We start from the raw sequence: 26,565 nt of genomic DNA, 5'->3' as shown, positions 1-26,565 counted from the left end.
GATGTGGGGCTCGATCCCAGAACCCTGGGATCATAACCTAAGCTGAAGACAGAGGCTTTAACCCACTGAGCCACCCAGGTGTCCCTATATATATTTTCTTGATAGCAAACTGCTTTCAACCCAAAGTACCAAGCTAGAAATGAATCCAAATCAAATTTCATGAGTGTATAGATAGAATTTATACGTGAAAACGTACACAATTTATCCCACTTTTTAATATGAGATTACAAAAATCTTGAGATAGATAAGACAAAAAAGTGACAGTGAAAGCATAATTCATCCCGAGAACGTATGCAAACATAAAACCACAATCTTCTCCCTGAAACTTCTTTACTTCTTTTTTTTTTTTTTAAAGATTTTTTATTTCTTTATTTGACAGACAAAGATCACAAGTAGGCAGAGAGGCAGGCAGAGAGAGAGGAGGAAGCAGGCTTCCCACCGAGCAGAGAGCCCGATGTGGGGTTCAATCCCAGGAGCCTGGGATCATGACCTGAGCTGAAGGCAGAGGCCTTAACCCACTGAGCCACCCAGGTGCCCATACTTTTTTTTTTTTTTTTTTAAGATTTTATCTATTTATTTGACAGAGATCACAAGTAGGCAGAGAGGTAGACAGAGAGAGAGGAAGGGAAGCAGGCTCCCTGCTGAGCAGAGAGCCCCATGCAGGACCCTGGGATCATGATTCCAGCTGAAGACAGAAGCTTTAACCCACTGAGCCACCCAGGCATCCCACCTTCTCTACTTTTGCTGTGATTAGGGCTAAATATGTCATTTCAAAATATTGCATTTTATCAATGTTACTTTAATTCAACAAAAAAATAAAGTAAGAATTCTTTGCAACAATAAAGGAAAGCTTCATGTGCTTTGTATCTTTTGTATAACTTCTTAGGGTAATCCAGAAAACTATCGTTTTCTATGAGATTGCCATACTCTATGAAGAGACGTTCGATGAGGTAGTTTATCTCTATATTATTTTAACACTCTTTTTCCTTAAAGGTTTTGGTTATTCCCTTTTGACGTATGTCAGTCAACAAAAAAAGTGCTGCAATACTATGTTCTAGTTAACTGGTTCTATGGAAAGAATTCAGTATAGAAATTTGTTCTTCTGAACTTTGGATAGCGCTCAAGAAATCACAGTTGGGTGTGATTACTGCCCCTAAGAAGTCATAAATAACTCTCAAAGTACTTAAAATCTTTGAATGAAATACTATATAACCCATGATTCCAAATTAGGTTCGCAGATAATCGGGTGGTCTAGGACAGTGTTTGTGACCTTATCTCTATCACGTAGTGAAGGCAGCTCCTCCCAGGCCCACCCTGCCCTGCACTGCTTGGGCACAAAGGGTGCCATGACTTTATGGCCCTGAGGCTGAACCCCGTGCAAGCGTCATAGAGGTCCGGAGCATCTGTCTGCTTTGATAGCTTTGTTCATTACAAATAGCAACTTCCCCCAGTCCTAGAAGGACGCCCCGAGGGCCCATTAAGAGCTCCATCAATATCAGGAAGACCACTTTACTTTGAGCCTAGTTATTTTTCCAGGGTTCAGATGTCCCTATTTATACATTAAAACCAAAAAACCAAAACAAACAAAAAACAACCTAAAAAACCTCTAATGATTGAACAGATGATATTTATCATTAGACTTAGACTCAGATTGGGAAAAGAAATATAACCAGAGGAACTAACTCATAGAAGGCTTCTAAATTCCATCCATCCGGTACGAGCTGCAGAAGGAGTTCTGTTATTTCCAACGGTAAAATGACAAAACTGTGTTCTGTTGATATCCATTGTTTCAAGGAAGAGCTCTAGTGTGCCTGTAGTCTGCATTCTAATGGTTCCTTCTTCTTTTTTTTTTTTTTAAGATTTTATTTATTTGACAGAGAGAGAGATCACAAGTAGGCAGAGAGGCAGAGAGAGAGAGAGAGGGAAGGAAGCAGGCTCCCTGCTGAGCAGAGAGCCCGATGTGGGGCTTGATCCCAGGACCCTGGGATCATGATCTGAGCCAAATGCAGAGGCTTTAACCCACTGAGCCACCCAGGCGCCCCTAATGGTTCCTTCTAACGGACAGCTTTTGGGATTTTGCCCAGTCACCCAGCTACTTACTCAGTTTCACCCATTGCTACGCTGTAGGGCCAAGTTAGAGAAATCCAATACAGCCATATTTCTCAAACTTTAATATGGATTGTGGGCCCCTCCCCCCAGAATCTCTAATTCAGGAGACACTGGGTAGGGCTGGAGAAGTTGCCTTTCTAACAAGTCCCCAGGTGATATTGACACTGCTGATACAGGAATCACACTTCTTGAGAACCCTGAAAGGATAGATAGCAACAATAAAACCGACCTAATTCTCCCTTTGCGTTGACTCACAAGAGAAAGGAAATGGCTTTCATAAGTATCACCCAGAATGGAAGTCATCTCATTTTATTTAATCCTCATCACACCCTACATAATTATGACATTATTTCACGGATGAGCATGTTAAATCTCAGATATGAAATGACTTGCCCGACATTATGCAAATGAGGAAATGGCAGACAAAACAAGTTTGTCCAACTCCAAAATCCGTATTGTAGGTGTTACGTTCGAGCAATGTCCAGCCAGTGTAATTGTATCAGCCCAGAGCTTTAATTTCACCCTACTTTTATGTAATGGTTAGTCTTCTAAATTGACTGCCTTAGTCTTTTTAAAAATTATTGTTATAAGCGACTCAAATTATCTTTAAGAATTTTTAAAATACATATTTAAGGGGCATCTGACTGGCTCAGTCAGTAGAGCATGTGATTTTTTTTTTTTTTTAGATTTTATTTATTTGACAGGCAGAGATCACGAGTAGGCAGAGGCAGGCAGAGAGGTGGAAGCAGACTCCCTGCTGAGCAGAAAGCTCTATCCCAGGAACCTGGGATCAAGACCTCAGCCCAAGGCAGAGGCTTTAACCCACCGAGCTACCCAGGTGCCCCGGAGCCTGTGATTCTTGATCTTAAGGTCTTGAGTTCAAGCACCATATTGGGTGTAAAGCTTTCTTAAAAAAAAAAAAAAAAAAAATAGATGAGATACATGTTTTCAATAAACACAAGAGAGCTTAAGGGAATTACTAAAGAAGGATGTTGTAAATTGACTCCATTTTCCAAACCAAAAATGGAGCTCTGGAACCTGATCAGGATGATCCAAACCTTGTGGCCTGCTTGGTCCACATTAAGTGCTATTTGGCATGCGGGCATTTTGGAGTGACTGTTAGAAAAGGGCAAAACAAAAACAAAAACAGTAACAAACCCCAAAACAAAACAAAACAAAACAACACAACACAAAACCATTATTACCTTCCTTTGCTGCTATGTTAGCTGGAAGAACAAAGTACTTATTTCGAAGGATTCAACTAGTGAAAAAATCGTCATCACATGAGTTCCTGATGTCTTGCTTTCCCGTTTGATTGTAGAATGAACTAGCAGTCAAAGAAAGGCTGCCTAATTACAGGATGAGCCCGGATTTTTTCAAAAGACCATTGTTCTGACTTAATTAACATGAACTAAAACAGTCCTAAAACAACAGGGCACATTCCCATTAGGATAAATTACTCAGCTCTGGTCAACGCAGCCGAGGAGTCCCCAGAGGAAAATCTGTCACTGCCTTTCCACCTGCACTATGGCTCTTTCTCAAAGGACTCTGCTACAGCTGGGAGCCTCCCTCTGGATGGGGCATCTGTTCCATATTGAATTTGTTCTACTTTGAAAGCCACGGACCATGGATAAAGGGTGAAGAAAACTCCTAAGCAGTCAATATCACCATGGCTAGGCATGGGACAGAACAGCTTAGAAGTTAGGGTCACCATGGAACACCCATTCTGGTCTTAAATGTCCCATGTGAATATTTAAAAGTAGGTCATTGTTTGCTTTGATATAGGGATAACTGATAGAAAAGGGCCATGTCCTTACCAGGATTCATAGGAAGCCGGGCAGTGGAGTGGGCAGACCTGGCTTTGTCCCTTGGAGATGAAGGCTGCACCACTTCCTGACTCTTAAGCCTTGATTTCCGTCTCTGCAGATGGTGAGCGCAAGGGTACCATCTCACAGGGCTCATGCTCATTTACAAACATCAGCTACTGTTACGCACATGAGATGAGTTTCTCTCTCGCATGTTAGCACAGATATCCCCCCAAGGTTTGCATCAGCCCACTGATAATGGATTTGGTACGTTTTTCTCTTCAGTGGGCCTCCTTTTTTGACATTCTAAATACTAGTGTGAACGGGCTAATCAGAACTGAAAAGATTCCACTTGTCTCTCCGAATGAAGTCGGGTTTGAAACTAGAGCAATACAAAAACATTTATTTTATAGTCGACTGCAATTTTTAAGCTTTTCTTAGTTTGGTAATAATAATTTTTCTTCCCCAATTACAAAGCTCAAGATGAGGTGAATAAGTAGCTTCTGTGTCCTAGGAGTAATTCTGTACAGTGCTAAACAAATTAACAGGCTTCTGTCATGTGATGGGGGAGGAGTGGGTTCTAGGGGTTGAAAATCAATCCAAAAAAGATGGGAGATTAAATTTATGTCGTAACACTTAGTTGCAAGACTAATGAAGCTCAGGGTTGGATGAATTTTTAAAGAATTTATTCTATGAAGAATAGACCAGGTAACAGCCACAGCCACATTACAATTGGGGACCCAAGGCAACTAGTAGAGAAAAGGTCTTTTTCATCACAAAATCAAACTCTACTCCCAGTCCCCAAAGTAAAATATAGTCCCTCTCTCAGGGTTTGTCTTGAGTTCCAGACCCGGAAGCTCAATATTAATAGCCAGCTCACACTATTTCTAGATAAATTCACCAAAACTCCATTCCTGTGAAACACATTTCTGTGCAAGCTGGCAAAAATCAATTTGATATTTTCCACTTTTCTGTTTCTCATCTCCATGTAGTTACCCTCTGCCCCTATGACACACCCCAAAAGCAAGGAAAACCCAGACCGGATCCGAGCCTTTGGTCTTCTGTGGTCCCCGTACTCTGAGGGCTAGTAGCCTTCATGGAGCTTCACGTGGGAGTAGAATGCTTCTTGATCTGGGAAGGTTTTTCCACAGATGCTGCAAGAGCAGCCCTCATCCTCCTTGTGCGAGCGCCGCACGTGGCTGTCATGGGCAGCGTGGGATGCAAAGGATTTACCACAGTACTTGCACTTGAAGGGCTTTTCCCCGGAGTGCTGCCTGATGTGTGTGCGGAGGATGCTGGAGGCTGTGAACCTCTGCAGAGAACGAAAAGCGGAAGAAAAGGTAAACTTCCTTCACCGGGACAGCCAACTAGACCAAGGGCTTAAGTTCACCATTACCGAGCCTTAGTTCTCTGATGGATGAATCTGGGTTTTCAGGCTACAGAGCAGCACGTCTGGTCAACAGTAGCCGCCTTCATAAAAAAGGGCTTGACCGACAGGAGGCTCAGGAGCCTCCGTTTCAACCAGCAATCCCAGCGTAGGTGGATCTAGGACCACAGCCCAAGAGAACTTGCATTAGGGGAGTAGCTACTCTTGGCCAAGGTCTCTGCATCAATCAGCGTCTTACTGATTTTTTTCTTTTCTACGATTTTATTTTTAGGTAAATCTTTCTACCCTATACAAGGCCTGAACTTACAACTCCAAGATCAAGAGTTGCATGCTCCACTGACTGAGCCAGCCAGGAGCTCCGGTTCCCCCCCCCCTTTTTTTTTTTTTTAAACTTAAACTTTCTGAGGGGCACCTGGGTGGCTCAGTTGGTGAAACATCCGACTCTTGATTTTGGCTCAGGTCATGATCTCAGGATGGTGGGAGTGAGTCCCATGTCAGGCTCTGCATGGGGTGTAGAGCCTGCTTGGGGTTCTCTGTTCCTCTTCAATCCACCCCTCCACCTGACTCACATGTGCTGGCTCCCTAAAAAACAAGTAAAAACTTGAAACCTTATTATTGGAGATTCTGTGTACCCTTTACGGAGTGTCCCTGAGTGCTTGCCTCTTACACGACTATAGTACAGTGTCATAGCCAGGACGCGGATGTGGGCCATTTGTCAAACAACGCCTCAGGTTGCCCTTTTATTTTTAAAATTTTATTATTATTTTTTAAAGATTTTATTTATTTACTTGACAGACAGAGATCACAAGCAGGCAGAGAGAGAGAGAGGGAAGCAGGCGCCCTGCTGAGCAAAGAGCCTGATGCGGGGCTCGATCCCAAGGACCCTGAGATCATGATCCCAGCTGAAGGCAGTGGCTTAACCCACTGAGCCACCAGGCGCCCTCAGGTTGCCCTTTTAGAGCCATACTGATCTCCCCCCACCCACCTCCCACTTTTTTTCTTAAGCTGTGGCTGTCACTTACTTGTTCTCCATTTCTACTGCTTCACCCCTTCAAGATTATGTTTGGGATTGACTCTTCTCACTCAGCATAATTCTCTGGAGATCCATGGATATCTCCATGGATCCAAGTCTCCCCTCCCCTTTTATAAAGGTTTTATTTATTTATTTGAGACCGAGAGTGAGAGAGAGCGAGAATGAGCAGGGAGAGTGGGAGAGGGAGAAGCAGGCTTCCCGCTGAGCAGGGAGCCCGATGCAGGGTTTGATCCCAGGACCCTGGAATCACGACCAGAGCCAAAGGCGGGGCTTAACTGACTGAGCCCCCAGGTGCTCCCAGTCCAGGCCTGTTTAATTGCTGAGAAGTACTCCCGGTGAGGGTGGGCCCCAGTCTGTTCAATCACTTATCCCTTGAAGGATGTCTGGGTTGTTTATGGTCTGGGTTCTCAAGAATAAAGCTGCGACAAGCATTTGTGTACAGGTAAAGCCTTCACTTCTGAGGTTAAGTGCCCAGGAGGACAATGGCTGGGTTGTATGGCAGTTAAGAAGTTTCATTTTTAGTGCAACTGCCAAACTTTTCTAAAATGGCTGTAACAATAGTACTTTGCTGTTTTTACATTTTTTCTTGGCCACTTCTGTTCTTTCCCCGATTTATAACCTTTCTCCTTATTCATTTCAGTACTATGCTTTGACCTTGTCACCTTCAGGCAGTATATTAGAGATATAATGACTCCATTTGGGGGTCCACTGACAGAAAACAACAGGTAGAACTGGTGGCTTCAGATTTGGGGGGCTGGGAGAGAAGCACCACACTCTGAGGGGTCTGGACTTGGGTCACTACCTAGGAAGGTGCACAAGCCACACTTGTTTGGAACATGTCAGTCTTCATCAGCTTAAGTAACTGGAGTCTAACCCGGGATGCCAAATAACTCGTTCAAGTCCTAAGTGGATTTAGTTCCCCTTCAGAGCATCTCTCAACCCCAGCTGAGCTACAAGTCCAAGGTGGGGATCAGAGTAAGAACTCCAGAAACAGGATGTGTTGTGGGGCTATTTTGACCTTGCTCTGAATATTCTGCTAGACAGAATGTATCCCCCAGGATAGCCTGCCTTTTTCACACTAATTCACAATCACCTCCTTCACTCTGCTGGTTCCATCTGGTCTACTCGTGTCTCAGCCTCATTTTTCTCTGTTGATTATTTCCATTCTATTGATATGCAATTTCTTCAGCAGTATTGTTTCCCTAAGCCTGGTATACTCAATGTTTCATGCTTCTTTGGGAGGCTTAGATGTCCCCCTAACATGGCCTGCATTTCTTTTATGGCTTTATCATAAAAAATTTAAGTAACTTGATGATAGGGTCAGTCTATTCCAGTGCTGTCAAACAGGGGCTTTCTGCAGGGATAGAAACATTCTATGTCCATGCTACCCAGCTTGGTGGTCACTAGCCACATGTGGAGGATGAAACCAAACTACAGAATTTTCCATTTCATTTCATTCTTATTAAATAACCACATATGGTTAATGGCTAACTAAGCACTGGACAGTTCAGATGCTTATCCTCAAAATAAGACATGAAGGGGCGCCTGGGTGGCTCAGTGGGTTAAAGCCTCTGCATTCGGCTCGGGTCATGATACCAGGGTCCTGGGATCGAGCCCCACATCAGGCTCTCTGCTCAGCGGGGAGCCTGCTTCCCATCTCTCTCTGCCTGCCTCTCTGCCTACTTGTGATCTGTCAAATAAAAAAAAATAAATAAAATCTTGAAACAAACAAACAAACAAACATGAAGTGGGGTGCCTGGGTGGCTCAGAGGGTTAAGCCTCTGCCTTCAGCTCAGGTCATGGTCTCAGGGTCCTGGGATCAAGCCCCACATTGGGCTCTCTGCTTGGCAGGGAGCCTGTTTCTCCCTCTCTCTCTGCCTACTTGTGATCTCTCTCTGTGTCAATATAAATAAAGGAAAAAAAAAAAACAACGAGGTATTTTGTTAAGATTTCTAAAGCATGGTCAAACTACAGTTCTATTCCAGAAACCCCTAACCACTTAATTGTCTCTTCATTTTTATCATTCAGTATTCTGTATAATGTACATTAGATTCCAGCTGGGCAATGTTGGTCTAGAACGTTGAGAGCCTGTGCTCTTACATACTATGTAATCATGTCTGCCATCATCAAGTCTCCCTATAAATTAGGGGTGTAATTTTTTTTTTTTTTTTTTTTTTTTAATTTTGTTCGGGGCACCTGGGTGGTTCAGTCGTTAAGCATTTGCCTTCGGCTCAGGTCATGATCTCAGGGTCCTGGGATTGAGCCCCACATCGGGCTCCCTGCTCAGCGGGGAGCCTGCTTCTCCCTTTCCTTCTGTGTTCTCTCTCCCTCTCTTAGTCTCTTTCAAAGTAAATAAATAAAATCTTAAAAAAAAAAAAAAATAGGGGCACCTGGGTGGCTCAGTGGGTTAAGCCTCTGCCTTCGGCTCAGGTCATGATCTCAGTGTCCTGGGATCGAGCCCCGCATTGGGCTCTCTGCTCAGCAGGGAGCCTGTTTCCTCCTCTCTGCTTCCTTCTCTATTTGTGATCTCTGTCTGTCAAATAAATAAATAAAATCTTAAAAAATAAAATAAAATTTGGCTTGTTTGCTTATTTAAGTACTCTCTACATCCAATGGGGGGTTTGAACTTCCCGACCCTGAGATTGAGTCTCATGCTCTACCGACTAAGCCATCCCAGCGACCTCGGGGGTATATTTCATGACACGTCTTAAATGCCAATTTGGTAACAGGAGGTCATATCTGACCATCTTAAGCAAACTGGAGCTTTTTTTAGGGGTGGCAATGGGGATGGGACTGATAATGGACTAACCAAGAACTCCTTATAAGCCAGGCTTTATGCTTCAAGTTCTTATCCATGAACATCCAAACAGGGCTCAAGGTAGATCCCTTGGAAGGAGGTTCCATTTACCTTTGTACAATATACACACTGGTATGGTCTGTCTCCAGAGTGGACTCTCGTATGTTTGTTCAGGCTGGAAGACTGAGAGAAACATTTCCCACACGTAGAACACTAAGGTGTAAAAGAAACATACAGTTAAAATCATGTCTTCATTTTACCATTATGTTTATCTGGGAGTAAGAGGTGAAATATTGTATTTATCCAGTGTATGGCTGTAGGCAGAGGTTATAGAACTCAGGCTGACGGGTCTAATTAGGACAGCAGAAAGACTACCCAGGGCTACGCTGACGATTCTGGAAGTATGGGCTCTGGTCAGATGCTTTAGTTAATACTGCAAAAAGAACAGATCAAATCTCAAGTCTAAATACATGATCTGAAAAATAAGATTAGGGGACTGACTCTCTGAGAATGAGGACAAAAAAAATTAAAAGCTAAGCACAGGGAGGTAGATTCAACCTGATTATCTGGCCAAAAGGAGTTCCAGGAGAGAACAAAGTTCTAGAAGACAGATAATAACCAAAGAATGAACAAGAAAATTCCTGTCAGTTTATTACTTGTGCATTCAAACGGAAACAGTACTTTGTACTTCACTGATTACAAAACAGGAAAAAAAAGGAAAAGACATCCAACCTGACATGTTCTGTTAAAACCTCAGAATTTCAAAGATAAAGAACAATTTCCACAAAGAAGAAAACCAGTTACTTATAAACAGATAAGAAACAAATTGCCATCAAATGATGAGAGAAAATAGAAAGATGCCTTGAAGGTTTTTGAAAAGTTTTCTACCTGAAACTTTGTATCTAGTCAAACTATCAAAAACATATGCAAGTAAAACGTCCTCAAAGAAGGGGAGTCTGTGTGGCTCAGTCGGTTAGGCATCTGACTCTTGCTCTCAGCTCAGGTCTTCATCTCAGGGTTTTGAGTTCAAGCCCTGCACTGGGCTCCACGCTGAGCATGCAGCCCACGGAAAAGAAAAAAAAGACTCAAAATTTTTTCACTATGTACCTTTAAAAACAATTATTTGAAGATACACCCCAGTATTACAAAAAGAAAATCAAGAAAGAGGAAGAGTGGAATAAAAAAAAAAACAGTGGAACTAACTTAGGAAGGTGATGATAGCTGTCCAAAGTTGGCAGTTCACAGGCCTAGAAGGCAACAGGTCACAATGTAAGTTTCCCTGTAGAACGCTTTCAACAAGAATGTCAGTATCATTACGCAATTAGGAAACTACATCTTCCACTTGGAATTAGAAATCCTAGTGAAAACAAAAAGCTTAGAAGTCAAAGCCAAAATACAAAGAAAGTTAAAAGTCTGGCATAATTTTGAGCAATTGATGGAATATAAGAAACAATGATTTTTGGAAAAACAAACTTCTCTCCACTGGTCAGGAATTTCAGGTTGGAGAGAACTGACATTTCTAAATTCCTGGATAAACTTTTGGGATTCAGGGATTTCCTCTGACATTTTTGTGGTCTTTGTTAATTTTGCTTGACCAGTCATCAGAAAAGGAGGCAGGTGCATTTAGGTTTTAAATGCTAGAAACAGGGGTGATAATACAGGGCTTTCCACTGCTCGTTATGCACCCACCATCTTCTGACATTTTTGTCAATCAATCTTTTTCTCTTTCATGAAGAAACTGAATGTTTTTGTTTTTTTGTTTAATGATTTATCTTAGTTTCTACATGTCTGCTTCACTGGAGACTCCCCACCCCCCCTTTATTTTTTTCAAGTTAAATGTTTTGTTTCGAGCTTCTGCAAATTAAATGTATTTCACCACCTTAAAAGCTAACTACCAAACTTAGTGTAAAATGAAGAAAACTAAAAGAGCATAAAAAATGCTTGGCAGTAAAAGTAAGAAACAGAGGTGCCGTGAGAAACTCCACTTGAGATGCTCAGAATGCAACTAGACATACGCTACATGAGCTCAGGACAGAATTCTTGGATAGAGGTCCATACCCATGTGAAATGCTATTTATAGTCATGATGTATATATTTTAAAGGTTTTACTTATTTGAGACAGAGAGAGAACAGAGGAAGAGTCAAAGGGAGAAGCAGACTCCCCGCTAACCAGGGAGCCCGATGTGGGGCTCCATCCCAGGACCCTGAGATCATGATGCCTGAGCGACCAAGCCACCCAGATGTCTAACCAACGCCCCACCCCCGCACCTGCCGCCTCCCGCCGAGTCATGATAAAAGACAAGACCACTCAGAGAGAGTTTGCAAAGAGAAGATCACTAAAGAACTCTCCAGAACACGAAGGAAACGGGACTCATCCTCTTGAATTGTCAGTTTAAAATGATTATTCTTGGGGCTCCTGGGTGGCTCAGTCATTAAGCGTCTGTCTCTGGCTCAGGTCATGATCCTGTAGTCCGGGGACTGAGCCCCGCATTGGGCTCTCTGCTTAGAAGAAAACCTATTTCTCCCTCTCCCACTCCCCCTGCTTGTATTCACTCTCTCCCTGTCTCTCTCACTGTCAAAACAAAACAAAACAAACCCTTAAAACAAATAAATAAAACGATTATTCCCCCACCCTTCCATAAAACTGGCTCCTTGTTTCACTCTTCCCAGCTTCCACGCCTTCCTTGTCATCCCTGTCATCTATGGACAGCCTGGTCTATGGTCCCCCAATTTCAAAGACTGCCGCAGCTGAGTACAGCTTCTCCCCTCAAACCCCTACCCGAGACCACCACTGTCTCCAGAGTTTAAGTGAAGGACCCAGCCAACATTTTAGCAGAAATATCTTGATGGAGCTCTGATGACCTTCAAGAAGCCCTTCAGCTTTTACTTTCTTAACCAACACCCTTTGATCTAGCCGCAGCAAGTCTGACAAATATCCCAGTGGTGCACATCCCCTCAGGTTAGGATCACTTGCTATGTTAACTGGAAAGGAAAACGCTTCCAATGAAAATTATAGCATACCACCCCTTGTTAAACACATTCGGTTTCCAAAAACATATGCTTCAGAAACATAAAAACCTAGAACTGATAAACTATGGCTTGTAAAATAGTATTACAAAAGCACATAGCAATAGACCTATTTTCCAAGGACACATGTGGACAGATCACGGGACAAATACAGAGAGCCGATAAAATATAGTTCAAAAGTTTAATCCACATTATCAATTAAGATGCACATTAAAGCAAGATACTATTTCATCTACCAAAATGGCAGCATGGAAGGCCAACGGTCTGTAGGAGACCCCGTATTGCCTCCTTCACGGCAAGGCTCACCGTCTGCATTATAAACCCACATCTTCCCCAGAAAGCTGTTCAGCTCTCCATTCGAGCCTTCAAATTATACACAGTCTATGACCCAGTTTTTCTACTTCTAGGAATCTATCCCAAAGAAGTCATCAAACATGGAAAATTGTGATGATTTCTATGGAGTATCGTTCACTGCAGACACACTGGGGAGAAATCCGCACGTCGGGCGATCTGTTACATAAGTGAAGGCCCATCCATGTCACACACTGATGCAGTCATTCCCAAGTTTATAAATTACTCATGATGTAGTGTTAAGTCAGAAAAGCAGCCTCATCATAACCCCAAGTATATTAAAAATATGTGCATGTTCACATAAACACATCGAAAAAAATTACACCTTAAATGTCTTCATGTGGGGCATGGCCTATCAGGTGGCTTGCTGGGTTCTCTCCAAATTCTATTTACCAAGCATACATTCTCTTCTCATGTTAAAAAGTAAAAACTGGAAATAAAAAAACTAAACGTTGACTGAGTGAAAGTGAAAATTGCTCTTGACTTTATTCTTTTTTTTTTTTTAAGATTTTATTTATTTATTTGACACAGGGAGAGATGATCACAAGTAGGCAGAGAGGCAGGCAGAGAGAGATAGGGGGAAGCAGGCTCCCTGCTGAGCAGAGAGCCCAATGCGGGACTCGATCCCAGGACCCTGAGACCATGACCCGAGCTGAAGGCAGAGGCTTAATCCTCTGAGCCACCCCCGTGGTCTCTTGACTTTGTTCTTTTTTTTTTTTTTTTTTAAAGATTTTATTTATTTATTTATTTATTTATTTGACAGAGAGAGAGAGAGAGAGATCACAAGTAGACAGGCAGGCAGAGAGAGAGAGAGAGAGAGAGAGAGGGAAGCAGGCTCCCTGCTGAGCAGAGAGCCCGACGCGGGACTCGATCCCAGGACCCTGAGACCATGACCCGAGCCGAAGGCAGCGGCCCAACCCACTGAGCCACCCAGGCTCCCTTAACTTTGTTCTTAATCATACTCCCAAAATGACAGTGGTTGGAGGCATTACTTGGCGTTTTTCCATTTGTGTGTGAGCATCATGCATGGCCTCCATAAGAAACCATTTCAAATTTCAAAACCATTATCACTCTATACATATTCTGCAACTTGTTTTGGCTTAATAAGCAAACCGTAATTTTTATAGCCACTTGTGTTGATGAACACACAGTATCTCACTTTTTTAATGTCAGAATACTGGAGTGTAACTTTTCCCCTTTTTCCTATCAATGGGTGAGAAATAATTTCACTGTCTTCATACTTCAAATGTTCATAGAATTCTGGTTAAGTATGTGCTTTTCTGTGGGAAGTGGGATTTGGAGGGGTCCGGGGTATCATGGATATCTTAGTAGATCTAGACCACCAAGGGGCTGTTAAAAACTAGTTGTAGGGGCACCTGGGTGGCTCAATGGGTTAAGCCTCTGCCTTCAGCTCAAGTCATGATCTCAGGGTCCTGGGATTGAGCCCTGCGTTGGGCTCTCTGCTCAGCAGGGAGCCTGCTTCCCCCCCACTCTCTGCCTGCTTCTCTGCCTACTTGTGATCTATCAAATAAATAATAAACTCTTAAAAAAAAATAAAACTAATTGTATTACATGTCTTTTAATGAACAAAAAGGAATTCTTAGATTATTGTAAAGATACTCAAACTTTAATGCCATCCATGATTGTTTGGGATTCTTCTGGAAGCGTAGCTGTGAATGGGAGGGGGTGCAAAAGGGCAATTTTATGAAAACCGCTCTCAGTTTTCTTAAGAACAAGACTGGGACTCTGGAGTCACTCAGGTGGTAGCCTCATCAGCTAGTCCTGACAGGGCCGGGAGTCAAACCCACATCTGTCTGCACCCAGGTCCCATCCTTTCTTCTAGGTAAGCCCAACGGTCACTTGTACTTTTTTTGCACCAAGCCTGGCAGCGTGACCAGCTATCTGGAGTGGCAGAAAATGGCTCCCTATTGCCATTGTTGCTTTTCTTCCTGACAAAATCCTCAGCGTGCCACAAAGGCCTTCCATTCCCTGGGTCATGCCCATGCTTCATGTTTGTCTATAATTGTAAATATGCCTGCACAGATAATGGAACAAAATGCAGTTACGTAAAAGCATGTATAGGCTCCTTCCCACCTGGAATGCCTCAATCCTCTCCCATCCCGACCAACCCTGCCCTGCATATAAATCAGACACCCGCTGTCCTTCTAGACTCAGCTCAAGACCACCCCTTCCTCTGCGCCCCTCTCTACCTGTGCATCTATCCCAGCACTCTGTCATGGTGCTAGCTCACATCTGCCCTTCAAGGCACCGTTCCCTCACAGACCCTGTGTCATCAGGCACTGTGTCCTAGCAGTTCAGACCTAGGGGACCCTCAGTGTGGACTCAGGGGTTTGAGGAAGGAGCACGGAAGCCAAGGGAGTCATGGGCCGCCTGTCATTCCCCGCCCTCCTTCTTACCTTGTGAGGCCGGTGCTTCTCATGGACGTGAAGGACATGGATCCGGAGCCGGTCCCGCTTCTCAAAGGATCGTTTGCAGAGATTGCAGGGGAATTTCCTGTCACCCTTGTCCACACACGGGGTGTACTTCAGATGCTTATCTCTGTAATATTTGTAGGTAAATACTTTTCCACATCTTTCACATCTGTAGCCTTCTGCAGCCTCTGTCAAACACAGGGGAATAAGGGCCCGTGGCTTAGTCAGTTCCCGTCCCTCATTCTTAACTTCCTCCAAAAGGATTTTTAAAAACTTTCATGACAGGGGCGCCTGGGTGGCTCAGTGGGTTAAAGCCTCTGCCTTTGGCTCAGGTCATGATCTCAGGGTCCTGGGATTGAGCCCCACATCGGGTTCTCTGCTCAGTGGGGAGCCCGCTTCCTCCTCTCTCTCTCTGCCTGCCTCTCTGCTTACTTGTGATCTCTCTCTGTCAAATAAATAAATAAATAAAATCTTAAAAAAAAAAAGAAACTTTCATGACAATTTTAAACATATGCTAAAGTCAAAATAATGGAATAATAAACCCTCATGGGCTCAACACCAAGTTTTCACAATGACGAACTCAGAGCTAATTTTGCTTTCATTTGTATCACTTGCCTCCATGACTATTTCAACACTAATAATCATTTTGGTTCATAAATACCTCAAACTGCAATCTTTTAAAGGTAATACTTTTTATTTTATTTTATTTTTTTAAAGATTTTATTTATTTATTTGACAGATAGAGATCATAAGCAGGCAGAGAGGCAGGCAGAGGGGCGGGGGGAAGCAGGCTCTCCACCAAGCAGGGAGCCCGATGTGGGGCTCGATCCCAGGACCCTGAGATCATGACTTGAGCCGAAAGCAGAGGCTTAACCCACTGAGCCACCCAGGCTCCCCAAAGATAATACTTATTTAAAAAGTAGTAACCATATTGTCATACCTAAGCAATTAACTCTTATTCCTTAAAGAAATACATGTGTACACACAAGTTTAATTATTTTCCAATCAGTTCAATTTCAGATTCCAGGTCTTTTTGCTGTCTATGGTTTGTTATGTTTGTTCAATCTCTTAATTTGTGGGTTCTCCTTCCCTTTTGTGCCCTGAAATGTATCTGCTGAAGCCCTGCCTCCAGCCCTATTTAAGAGCACTTCAACCTTACAGTTCCTTTTTTTCTTTTTTTAAGGTTTATTTATTTGAGGGGCGCCTGGGTGGCTCAGTGGGTTAAAGCCTCTGCCTTCGGCTCAGGTCATGGTCCCAGAGTCCTGGGATTGAGCCCCGCATTGGGCTCTCTGCTCGGCGGGGAGCCTGCTTCCTCCTCTCTCTCTCTGCCTGCCTCTCTGCCTACTTGTGATCTCTGTCTGTCAAAAAAAAAAAAAAAAAAAAAAAAAAAAAGATTTATTTATTTGGGAGGAGAGAGAGAGAGAGAAAGAGAGCAAGAGCACAAGCAGGGGGAGAGGGGAAGCAGATTCCCCAGTTGAGCAGGGAGCCCAATGAAGCTGGCTCAATCCCAGGACCCTGAGATGACCTGAGCAGATGCTTAGAAGGCAGACACTTAACCCACTTAACGGACTGAGCCACCGAGGTGTCCCACCCAACCCTACAGTTCTTCTTCTTCTTCTTTTTAAATATTTTATTTATTTGGCAGAGAAAGAAGGAACACAAGCAGGGGGAGTGGGAGAGGGAGAAGGAGGCTTCCCACTGAGCAGGGAGCACAATGCGGGGCTCAATCCCAGAACTCTGGGATCATGACCTGAGCTCAAGGCAGATGCTTAATGACTGAGCCACCCAGGCACCCCATCAACCCTACAGTTCTTAAACACTCTCTTTTTTTTTTTTTTTTTAAGATTTTATTTATTTATTTGACAGAGAGAAATCACAAGCAGGCAGAGAGGCAGGCAGAGAGAGAGGAGGAAGCAGGCTCCCTGCTGAGCAGAAAGCCCGATGCGGGGCTTGAACCCAGGACCTGGGATCATGACCTGAGCCGAAGGCAGCGGCTTAACCCACTGAGCCACCCAGGCGCCCCATCAACCCTACAGTTCTTAAACACACTCTTGACTGTACCGGCATGTACTGGGAGGTTAGGCTAACATACCAAACATACATACTGTGTCCCTTTCAGATCAGGCTAAGCTCTAAGTTCAGGGCAGTTCACCTTGGTCAATGGTGACCAGACAATGATGGACACCAACAGCTTACTTCCTAGACTTCACAAGGGCTGTTCCCATTGGCCCGGTTCACAAAGTCTTAGTTACGTGTTTAGCTTGCCGTTTGCCTCCCTGAACTTCTGGAAAGGATTCCAGAGCTAGAACCAAAAAGCTGGGAGTAAGGATGACCATTATCTTGCCCTCTCTTGTATTCAGAGGGTTATCATGATGATTAATTTAATCCTATCACTTATTGAGCTCTTACCAATATGAGTGATACTATCACTGAGTGATAGACTTAAGACCCAGAAAGGTAAATCTGTTTTTATCAATGGAGGAGGGAGGGGGAGAGAGGTTAGAGAGGGTTCAGCGGACTCTAGCAAGGGAGGCCCCAGGTCCGGGGGTGTCTATTGTTGGGGGAGGGGAGAGGACTGGGGCCACCTACAAAAGCATCCCTGCTGAGGACACTCTGGATTCCGGAGGATCAAGTGGCTTTGACTGTGAATGCATCACTGAGACGCCATTGTCTGGCCCCAGGGAGGGAGAGAAGAGCCAGCAGTAAGTACATGCAGGAGTCTGTAGATGGAAATCTTCTTAGCACCAGGTCTGCAGGGAAGCTATCCATCAGGGGCTTTGTTAGTAGATAACTACATCCCAGGCACGTTTAACAGGTGGCTAAGGAAATAAACCATTCATTAAGTAAATAACCAGGAAGGCAATGGCCAACCCCAGGACTGTCCATTGCCTGGGATGTCTATCACTTTCATTGAGGTGCTAATCCGCTCAGAATTCCCTTGCTGGGATGGTTTTAGATCAGAGCTAGCATTTTCATTGGTCAAAAATACCGGGCCTTCCTGTTCCAGCAGTGGGAAGAGAGGGTCTACAAGATAGGGATCAGTAATATTACAATTCAAAGCACTAAAGCACAGCAAAATTCAGAATCATGGTTCAATATTGAGCGTGCAGAAGAACCGCTTAGGCAAAAAAAGGACAAGCCACCCTTCCTAATTAGGGCTTCGTTGCCTACATTTTCTGCTCAGGTCTTTGGATATTTAACTTAACCTAATGCTTTTATCCTGCTCCCTTTTCTTCTTTCTTCCCCTCCCCGCCCCATGTCCCACCTTGGTCAACTACTCTTTTTAGCTGAGGGGTTTCCCAATATTGACAATGATGCTTCCTGCCCCACCACACACAGTTCAGAGTTTCGTAACAATTAAGAGCCCTCTTCACATTCCACACCTCCATCCCCCAAAACACACACTCTGCAGGCCTGCATACTCAAATAACCCGCCCACATAGGGTCCAGACTCTTCCCTCCCACTCAAGACCTGAAAAGGCGAAGTTGCCACCAATCCTCGCCAAAAGCCTTTGAGGAAAACAGTTCTTTTGAGAGGAGAGAGGAATTTTCATTTTTCTTTCCTTTTTATTTTTTATTTCTTTTCTTTCCTTTTTAAAACTTATCCCAAACCACTTCACAATAGAAATGAATTCATCCATAATTCTTTCCAATGAATTAAATTGTTTACCAAGTTCCTTCCACACGTTGTCCCAAATACATATTATTCAACCCCGTTTACTATTCGAAGCCTTCATCCCTATTCCTTGTTACCAGATGGGGATTTCTGATTTCTGCATATTAGTCTATGCGGTCATATATCATCATTTGTGTAAGAATTATTCCGCTATTGAGCAAAATACTGTAATAAAAAATAAGGGAAACCTTATGTCCGTGGGATTTTTATTACGGCGCCATCCCTATTAGTGAAAATAAAAGTCCTCACGGACAAAAGGTTTCCCTTCTGGACTATTTTCTGAAGACAAATTTCAGGAAGAGTATTCTTGAGAAATCAAAAGTCATGATCACTGTAATAGCTGACTGTAGTTTGTGAGTTATCAAGCATGGATTTTTCTCAAATCCATTTTTCACTTTTATTTCAAAAACAGTACACTTTGGAAGTGACCAAAAAGGTTACTTGGTTTGGTGCTAAGTAAGAAACAACTGTGAGGTCCACAGACTTCAGAGAGTCCTACAATCTCACCACCCCCGACTTTATCCCCACGCCATTCATATGTTGGGGGTAGCAGGAAGATAGTTTACCAAAACAATTCTGACAAGCCCTCATTATCTGGACTCTTGAAACAAGAGGCTGTTCATCATTCACTTCCTAATCCCTGCGCGCATGTCTTTTCTTTGGCTTCACTATTACCCAAACTTGGGTTGCCTTCCCTCTCCCAGCCCAACACCATCTCATCCCTAATCAGCTTTTCCCGTGTTGGTCCTGATGTCTTCTATTTTCATTCAATATACACTGGGATCCAGGAGACGGGGATATTAAGGTACTTAGAATTATTTCCTGCTCTGAAGGGTCTCGGTTTACAAGGGAGATTTGCATGCATACAATCACGTAGTGTGTGACGAAAGCAATTCATTTTTCCTTTGTAACTTGTTACTTATTACATTTATTATAACATAAGGTGGGCTTCCATAGTATTACACGCATAGAGTAATTTGCATTTATCTCATATAACCTACTAGATCAGGGGTTCAGCTTTGGTGTGTATGCAAAGATCAGTCAGAGAGCATTTTAAAAATGCAAATTCCAGAGGCTCACTCCCAGGGAGTGGGTTTCTGGTCCTCTAGGTTCGTGCTGGTCACATGTGGTCCAGCGGCCAACCGCATCAGCCTCCCCTGGAAACTTGATAGAAATGCGGGATATCTCAGGTCCCAGCCCTGACTGAGAATCTCCATCTTTCTAAGATCCCCAGATTCTCACATCCACATTAAAATTTGAGAGCAAGAGTGTAGCTCAATGCTTCCCAAAGGCGACTAAAATCCACAGTAAGAAAAACATTTTCTATTTGAGACTCAGCACACACACATCTCCATTTGAAACAAAGACTTCACCAAAACAATGCTTGCTCATACTTTAGATTCGCATTGACAATTTCTATTCTACTTTATTCTAATTCTGTTATTTTTTTTCCTTTAAAGATGGTCTAAAACACTAAATTGATTTCCCACCACATTTAGATACTGCAACCCCCATTTGGAAAGCCCTGCTCTGGACAGAGCATTGATGGAGTCATCGGCTGTATTAGTCTGAGCAGAAACGAACCAGAAACTGGCTCACCTAGGCAAGAGGTTGCATCCATTTATTTTGCTTCTATTTTTTTCTCCAGAAGGAGGTGAAGGGGGAAAAAGAAAAGGCATCCTTGTGAATAGAAGTAGCTTCAGCAGCTTTGGAAAGATGAAGGCATTTTCCTCCAGCCAGGTAGTGCCCCCTGGTTAGAGACACCCTCCCTTAAGTCTCCCGGGCAGCATTAGCCTCTGATGGGGAAGAGCTCCACAGGTTAGCAGACATGCTGTTGGGGGTGGGGGTGGGGGTGTTTCATGTTCAGAAAAGAGCCAAGTCCTTCCACCAGAAGAGCCTCACTGGGAAAGGCAAAGGTGTGCACTCACCTTCAGAGGGCCCAGGCGCCTGCTTTCCCTGTTCTGTAACTTGAAGACTCACAGGAATATCCAGAAACTTTTCATAGCAGTCTCCGTACCACACAAGGAGCTCTTGGTTTGGGCAGATCTCCTTGCAGCTCTCATAAAAGATCTGCCCTTGACACTGCACGGCAACTAGGTTCTGCTCCTTGGGGAAACGGGCACAGTTGACATAGGACATCCAGTTCCCTGCACCTCCTTTGCCATCTATAAAGTGGCTCAAATGACCATCTTCAAAGATCTAAATAAAATAAAACAAAGTTTAAAATGTATTCCCCCCCTTGGGGCGCCTGGGTGGCTCAGTGGGTTAAAGCCTCTGCCTTCGGCTCAGGTCATGATCCCAGAGTCCTGGGATCGAGCCCCACATCGGGCTCTCTGCTCAGCAGGGAGCCTGCTTTCTCCTCTCTCTCCCTCTGCCTGCCTCTCTGCCTATTGTGATCTCTGTCTGTCAAATAAATAAATAAAAAAAAAAATCTTTAAAAAAAAAAAAAATGTATTCCCCCCCAACCTATAAAGTAAAATTACTTACTAAAAATTTATAGTCCAAATCTCATGCATGAGTCCACTGAATATATTTATTATTTACTAGTATTAAGCCCAAATAGAATTATTAGTTTAAGAATATCTCTATATTGGGGCGCCTGGGTGGCTCAGTGGGTTAAGCCGCTGCCTTCGGCTCAGGTCGTGATCCCAGGTCCTGGGTTCGAGCCCCACATCGGGCTTTCTGCTCAGCGGGGAGCCTGCTTCCTCCTCTCTCTCTGCCTGCCTCTCTGCTTACTTGTGATTTCTCTCTGTCAAATAAATAAATGAAATCTTTAAAAAAAAAAAAAAAGAATATCTCTATAGGTGTTGTGACATTCTTTTTTTTTTTTTTTTTTTTTTTAAAGATTTTACTTACTTGATAGACACAGCGAGACAGGGAACACAAGCAAGGGAAGTGGGAGAGGGAGAAGCAGGCTTCCTGCAAGCTCCCTGCTTGAGGCAGGGCTGGTTCCCAGGGCCCTGGGATCCTAACGACTGAGCCACCCAGGCGCCCCTGCTGTGGCATTTTTAAAAGATTCTTACTCTCATCACTTGCTTAATTTCCAAATTTCTATAGCGAGTATGTTAATTCCATAAGCAGAGAAAAGGGGAACAAGAGAAGGTTGCATTTAATTCCCAACTTAAAGACAACCAATTAGTTTTGTGCTTTATCCCCACCTAGTTGTCATACATATTAGCGGAGCCATATTTTAATTCTTTCTCTGCTGTGGGCAATTCCAGCAGCTCCAGCGTTTTGTTATTATAAGCAACTTTGTGATTAACATCTCCACATACTCCGAATTTCAGATTACCTTAATAAACCATATTCCTAGAAGTAGAAAATGAAGGTCAAGGGGAGGGATCGGATATATTGACAAACCGGAGTCCTACTAGCATGTCCCAATCAGAATCAAGAGTATCAGTTTTTCAAAATCTACAGCTAATTTCATTGGCAAATGATATCACAAATTTTAAAATGTGTTTTTATTCTCTTTGGCCTATTCTCAGCACACTGTGTATAACCTCTAAAGCATCTGGTGTTACCTATAAATATAGACAAATACTAATTCTTTGAATGTATATTCCATTGCTACTCTTCCACAGAACACCAAGAATGCATGCAGAGGTGTTATCTTGGTGGAATGAGCATCTGCCTTCCCTTCTCTTCATCTTGTAAAATGGACAGCTGGGACAGCTTGGACAGCAAGAGTGTGCCCTCTCCCAGGCTAGGATTCTCCCAGAGGGCCAGAAGCCAACACCGTTCCCCACCAGTGTAAGTTCCCACTTTGTGGACCCACAAGAAACATAATTTCATTTACCTCCCACATCAGAGAATTGTCTCCATAGGTCTTGACTTCACTGGCGTTGACCACTTTACCTTGAAAGGGCCCAAACCTGACTCCTTTAGCAATGAGGCTGCTGCAGAACACGCCAAAATGCCGCAGGTCACCGAACGTCGTCTGCTTAAGGCAGAGACCTAGTGGAAAGCCGGGGTAGGAAAGCCAGTGAGGAAACTGTATTCCTTCAGGGACAGAAATCCAGGCAAGAAGCCCTGCCTACCTTCTGGTAGCTGAAGGGAGTCTTTATCCAGAGTTTGACAGAGAGAATCGGGTCCTAGAAAAAAGGGTTTAATTTTATTTTTCATAAGGTGTTTCCTTCCCTACTTCTTGGAGGTAACCATTATCCTTTATGTTTTTCCTGCTCCTTTTACATATAAAATTTCTCCTTTGAGACTGAGAACAACCCTTGCAAAGTTATGTAATTAACCTCATTCTGCAAATTTAAATAACTTGAGAATCAGAGATAATGCTGGGACTAAGGTCAAGCAAGATGGTGAGGCTGGGACTCCACGTAGAAATTGCATGAGGCTCTCAAAGAGATACCCGGTACATCCTGGTAGAATCTGATCCCAGCTGACAAGTCCAGTGTGTGAACCATGTGTCTCCTGACCCTCAGCTTCTGCTAAAACCAACCTTAGGAATCATGCATTTAGGCAAGTAGAGCCTCAGAAATGAGCCGGGTGTCCCCAAGCTCCATACTCTGATGGGAAATATATACACTTCGCCCCAGACTTGGGACAGTCTCAGATCCACCTTGATGCCCCCCTTTCCTACTCTTGCTCCCACCTCTATTCCCAGCCAATCTGACTCCCTCCCAATATGACAACCTTTACCAGAACTGTCTGTGGGGACTAGGAAGCCGGAAATTGCATGGTGTAGCGGGGCGGAGTGCTCCATGCTGGGAATGACCCCGAACAGAACTAAGTGCAGGTCCTCCTGGGTGAAGTGGTAACGGTGAGACGACTTTCCTTGTTGGCTCGGGAGTCTGGAACCCTCCTCAGACCGCTTGCTGGGGGAGCAAGGTAATAACTGGGGCGTCTTCAGCCCCTCCGGCAACAAGGAAGCATTTGCAGCCGACGGCGGAATTAAAATCTCAGGTCCACAACACTGGCCACTGTCGCTTCGGCCACCAATGTGTCCCAAGTCTTCACTGGTGGCGCCTGTATACTCGTGGCTGCTGGTGAAGCGAGGCACCTCTCTGGGGAGGTGGGGGACTGGGTACCACGGAGGCAGCTTGCTGTACCAGGGCAGATCGTAGAGCGGCTCCCTCTGCAGGGCCAGGCTGGAGCTCAGTAAGGGAGGCGCCGGCCGGAAGGCGAACGCGGGCAAAGCGTGGGATGCAGACACTGCGGCCTCCAGCTGCGGAAAAGGTTGGAAGTCTTCCTCCGCAGCGGTTAGCATGTTCCCATAGTGGCCATAGGGCGGGAAAGGCATGCAGTAGGAGTCCAGGTGTTGAGGGGTGCGCTGGAGCCTCTCGGACGCGTAGCACACCTTGTCCTGGGGTCCAGCTTCACCTGGTGGCCGCAGAGCCATCCCCGGCAACAGCGCGCCGCGCGTCTGCGGGAAAGCAAGCGCAGCTGAGGGGCGCGGGGACGCGGCGGCCGCGCTGCCACTTGCCTACCCTCCACCATCCAAGCTAGCCCCGGGTCCAAGGGAATCGCATAAAGCTCCCAGTTCGATCCCGCAAGCCCTACCACCACAAACAAGGCAAAACAAAACTGCAATGCAAACAAACACACAAAACCCCAAACGAAAAACCTTCCGGGATCTTGCTCGACTCCAAGTTCCCGGTAAGTGTCGCTTTTGCCTTCCCTCCCCAAGCACACCTTGACCAAGCACAGCTGGTTTCCAACAACCCATTCTCTACTACCGAACCCAAACCCGGCTCCTGCAAAATCCTTTTGAAGTTCCCTCTTCCGCCCGCTCCTCTGCTCAACAAAGCTCTTTTACAGGGTAGGTCGGAGCCCCCCGGGCCCTCCCACTCCAGGGAACTGGAGCCGAGCGCGAGGCCTTACTGGGCTTTGGAGCAGGCGGCTGCTCCAGGAGCTCCTCGGTACCCAGAGGCGAAGGCAGGGTCAAGGGCCCCCGGGCGGTTCGCGCAGAAGGAGAAGCGCTCCTGGAGCCAAGGGCAGGTCCGAAAGGCCGCCGCCCCTCCTCGAGCACAGGGTCTGACCCCGCGGACCCACGGGTCCCGCTGCCGCGACGAGAAGGGCGCCACCTTGGGCTCTCCTCAGAGCTCCGCAGCCGGCGCCGGGTCTGCCACGTGGGCCGAGTCCCGCCACATTCCCCAAGTCCCTCCGGGAACCCGGGTCACTCCACCTGGGTGGTTAGGGAGCCTGGGGTCGCAGACAAGGACGAGCCTCAGGCCAGGTGGGAGACACGCCTCGGCGGCCACCGCCCCCACCCCGAAAGGATAGCGTTTTAATGGACACAAGTTCACCAAGGCCGAGGAGGGGAGCCCCTTCAGGGCCGGCGGGTCTCGAGGGCAAGATCAATGAGCCCAATAAGGAAACCCAGCGGGGTCGTGACTCAGAAATTAAAGAACACGGGGTCAGGAGAAGAGGTCAGCCACGACGAAGCATCTGCGGCTCCTCCCGAGGCCCCAAAGGTGCTCGACTCCTGCCCTCCCCTGACCGCAAAGATATGCCACTTGGGGCTTGCAAGCCACTTAAGGAGTGAAAGCCCCAAGCGGGCAAAACGGCCACCTAGGACGAACTCCGCCAGCGCCTGCTTCCTACGCTCCCCCACCGCCCAGGCGGACGACGGCCCCGGGCCACCGCGGCGCCCCAGCCCGGCACCCACCTTCTAGAGCGCCGCCACTGGGCGGGCGCCTCCAGGACCCTGACGGTGGCGCGGGCTCTGCACCGGCAAGCTTTGGGCGGGCCGGGAAGGTCGAGCGGGGGGTTTAAGAGGGCAGCGGGCGGGCGGGGCCGCGGGGCCTTGAGAGGGCGAGGGTGAGGAAGGGACGTGGCCCACGCAGGTCCTCAGTCCGTCTCCTCCCCGCCCACCGCAGCCATTGGCCGACGCTCCCTTTAGCCCTCCAGTCCCCAGGGGGTCGCGCATTTAACTTCTCAGGTCTCCAACCCCTCCCTGGGACCCTGCCGAGAGCGCTCGCCCTCCGCCTTCTGCGGCTGGCACTATTGCCCCTCCAGGAGTTGCCAAGGGTCCCGGATAAGGCCCCGTGCTCACTCATCGACCCCGACCCCGCCGGGTAAGGCTGGGACTTGCGTCCCGGGGTCTCGCCCCTGCCTCTCGGCTTTGAGTTCCCAAGAACCAAGCCTGGCCGAAGGCGGCGTCAAGCCCCAAGGACCGGGTGGATGTTTGTCCCTGATACCTCGAGGGGAGGCTGGCACCGACCGCCCCTTGGGCTGGGAAGCGGGGCCTCGCGGGTCGCGGGTGGGGGCACCTGGACGCGGTTGGCTCGGCGTCCGGGACGCTTCCGAGGTTTCCTGGGGGTCGTTTAGCCCTCCCCGGGACGTTTTCTCAAGTCGCTTTCGAAGTCGGAGCTCCCGCCCCTTGCGCCGCCACGGCTGCCCCCGGGGAAGGCGCCAGACCCCGGACGCGCGGGACTCAGAAAAGCAAGGTCCAGACCCGTACTCGGCGCTCGAAGACTGCATTTTTATTCTGTGTACCGGCCATTGAGGGAAAGAAAGGAGCACTTAGGGCCATTCACATTCACATGCAAGCATCTAGGGTGGGGGAGAAACCCTTGTAATGCCGGGTGACCTTGGCCAGGTTCCTTGCCACCCCAGCCGCTGCTGCTTTGCAAAGTGGGGCAAAGGTCCCAAAGCTGGCGGAGGAGAGAGACCCTTGGTCCGGCCCAGCTTCCTCCATGGCCGCACCGACCTTCGAGAGCCGCCGCAGCGGGGCGGGCGCCCAGGCCGCGGGCGCGGCGATGCTGGAGCAGGGAAGGAAGGCGTGGGGGCCCGCGCTCTTCGAGGGCCCCCGGAGTGCGCGCCTTGTCTCATCCCGCTCGCACGTGCAGGGCCAGGTCACCGCGCGCGGCCTCCGTCCGCGGGGCCAGCGCTGCTCGCGTGCAGACCGGTTTCCCAGCCGCACCGAGCATGTGAGATGAGAGCGTTCTTTGCTCATCCCGGATGGGGTGACAAGGAGCTCAGGGTTTCCTTC

The 26,565-nt window shown here is 46.2% G+C and overlaps 1 protein-coding gene across 1 annotated transcript; it reads right to left on the bottom strand.

The window, feature by feature from the left end:
• Positions 1-4,998: 4,998 nt before the first annotated feature.
• Positions 4,999-23,970, bottom strand: LOC111156772 (PR/SET domain 14). Its single transcript, XM_022517839.1, has 7 exons — positions 23,271-23,970; positions 22,658-22,711; positions 22,417-22,574; positions 20,546-20,816; positions 14,927-15,129; positions 9,243-9,344; positions 4,999-5,226 (listed from the first exon to the last, which is right to left on the bottom strand). The coding sequence occupies exons 1-7, from the start codon at positions 23,968-23,970 to the stop codon at positions 4,999-5,001; spliced, it is 1,716 nt and encodes a 571-aa protein (XP_022373547.1).
• Between the last annotated feature and the right edge of the window lie 2,595 nt (positions 23,971-26,565).

This window comes from Enhydra lutris, unplaced genomic scaffold, assembly GCF_002288905.1.
Source record: "Enhydra lutris kenyoni isolate GAN:26980312 unplaced genomic scaffold, ASM228890v2 scaffoldscaffold49, whole genome shotgun sequence".
NCBI classification, from domain to species: domain Eukaryota; kingdom Metazoa; phylum Chordata; class Mammalia; order Carnivora; family Mustelidae; genus Enhydra; species Enhydra lutris.
Note: the sequence above shows the minus strand (reverse complement) of the source record. Positions and strands in the feature narration are given on the sequence as shown.

Excerpts from the sequence above, each read along its gene's own strand:
- LOC111156772 (XM_022517839.1), bottom strand. The coding sequence starts at position 23,970 with ATGGCTCTGCGGCCACCAGGTGAAGCTGGACCCCAGGACAAGGTGTGC. Across the intron at positions 22,575-22,657 it reads CTCCCTTCAGCTACCAGAAG|GTCTCTGCCTTAAGCAGACG; the intron begins GTAGGCAGGGCT and ends GCTTTCCACTAG. Across the intron at positions 20,817-22,416 it reads ACAATTCTCTGATGTGGGAG|ATCTTTGAAGATGGTCATTT; the intron begins GTAAATGAAATT and ends TATTTTATTTAG.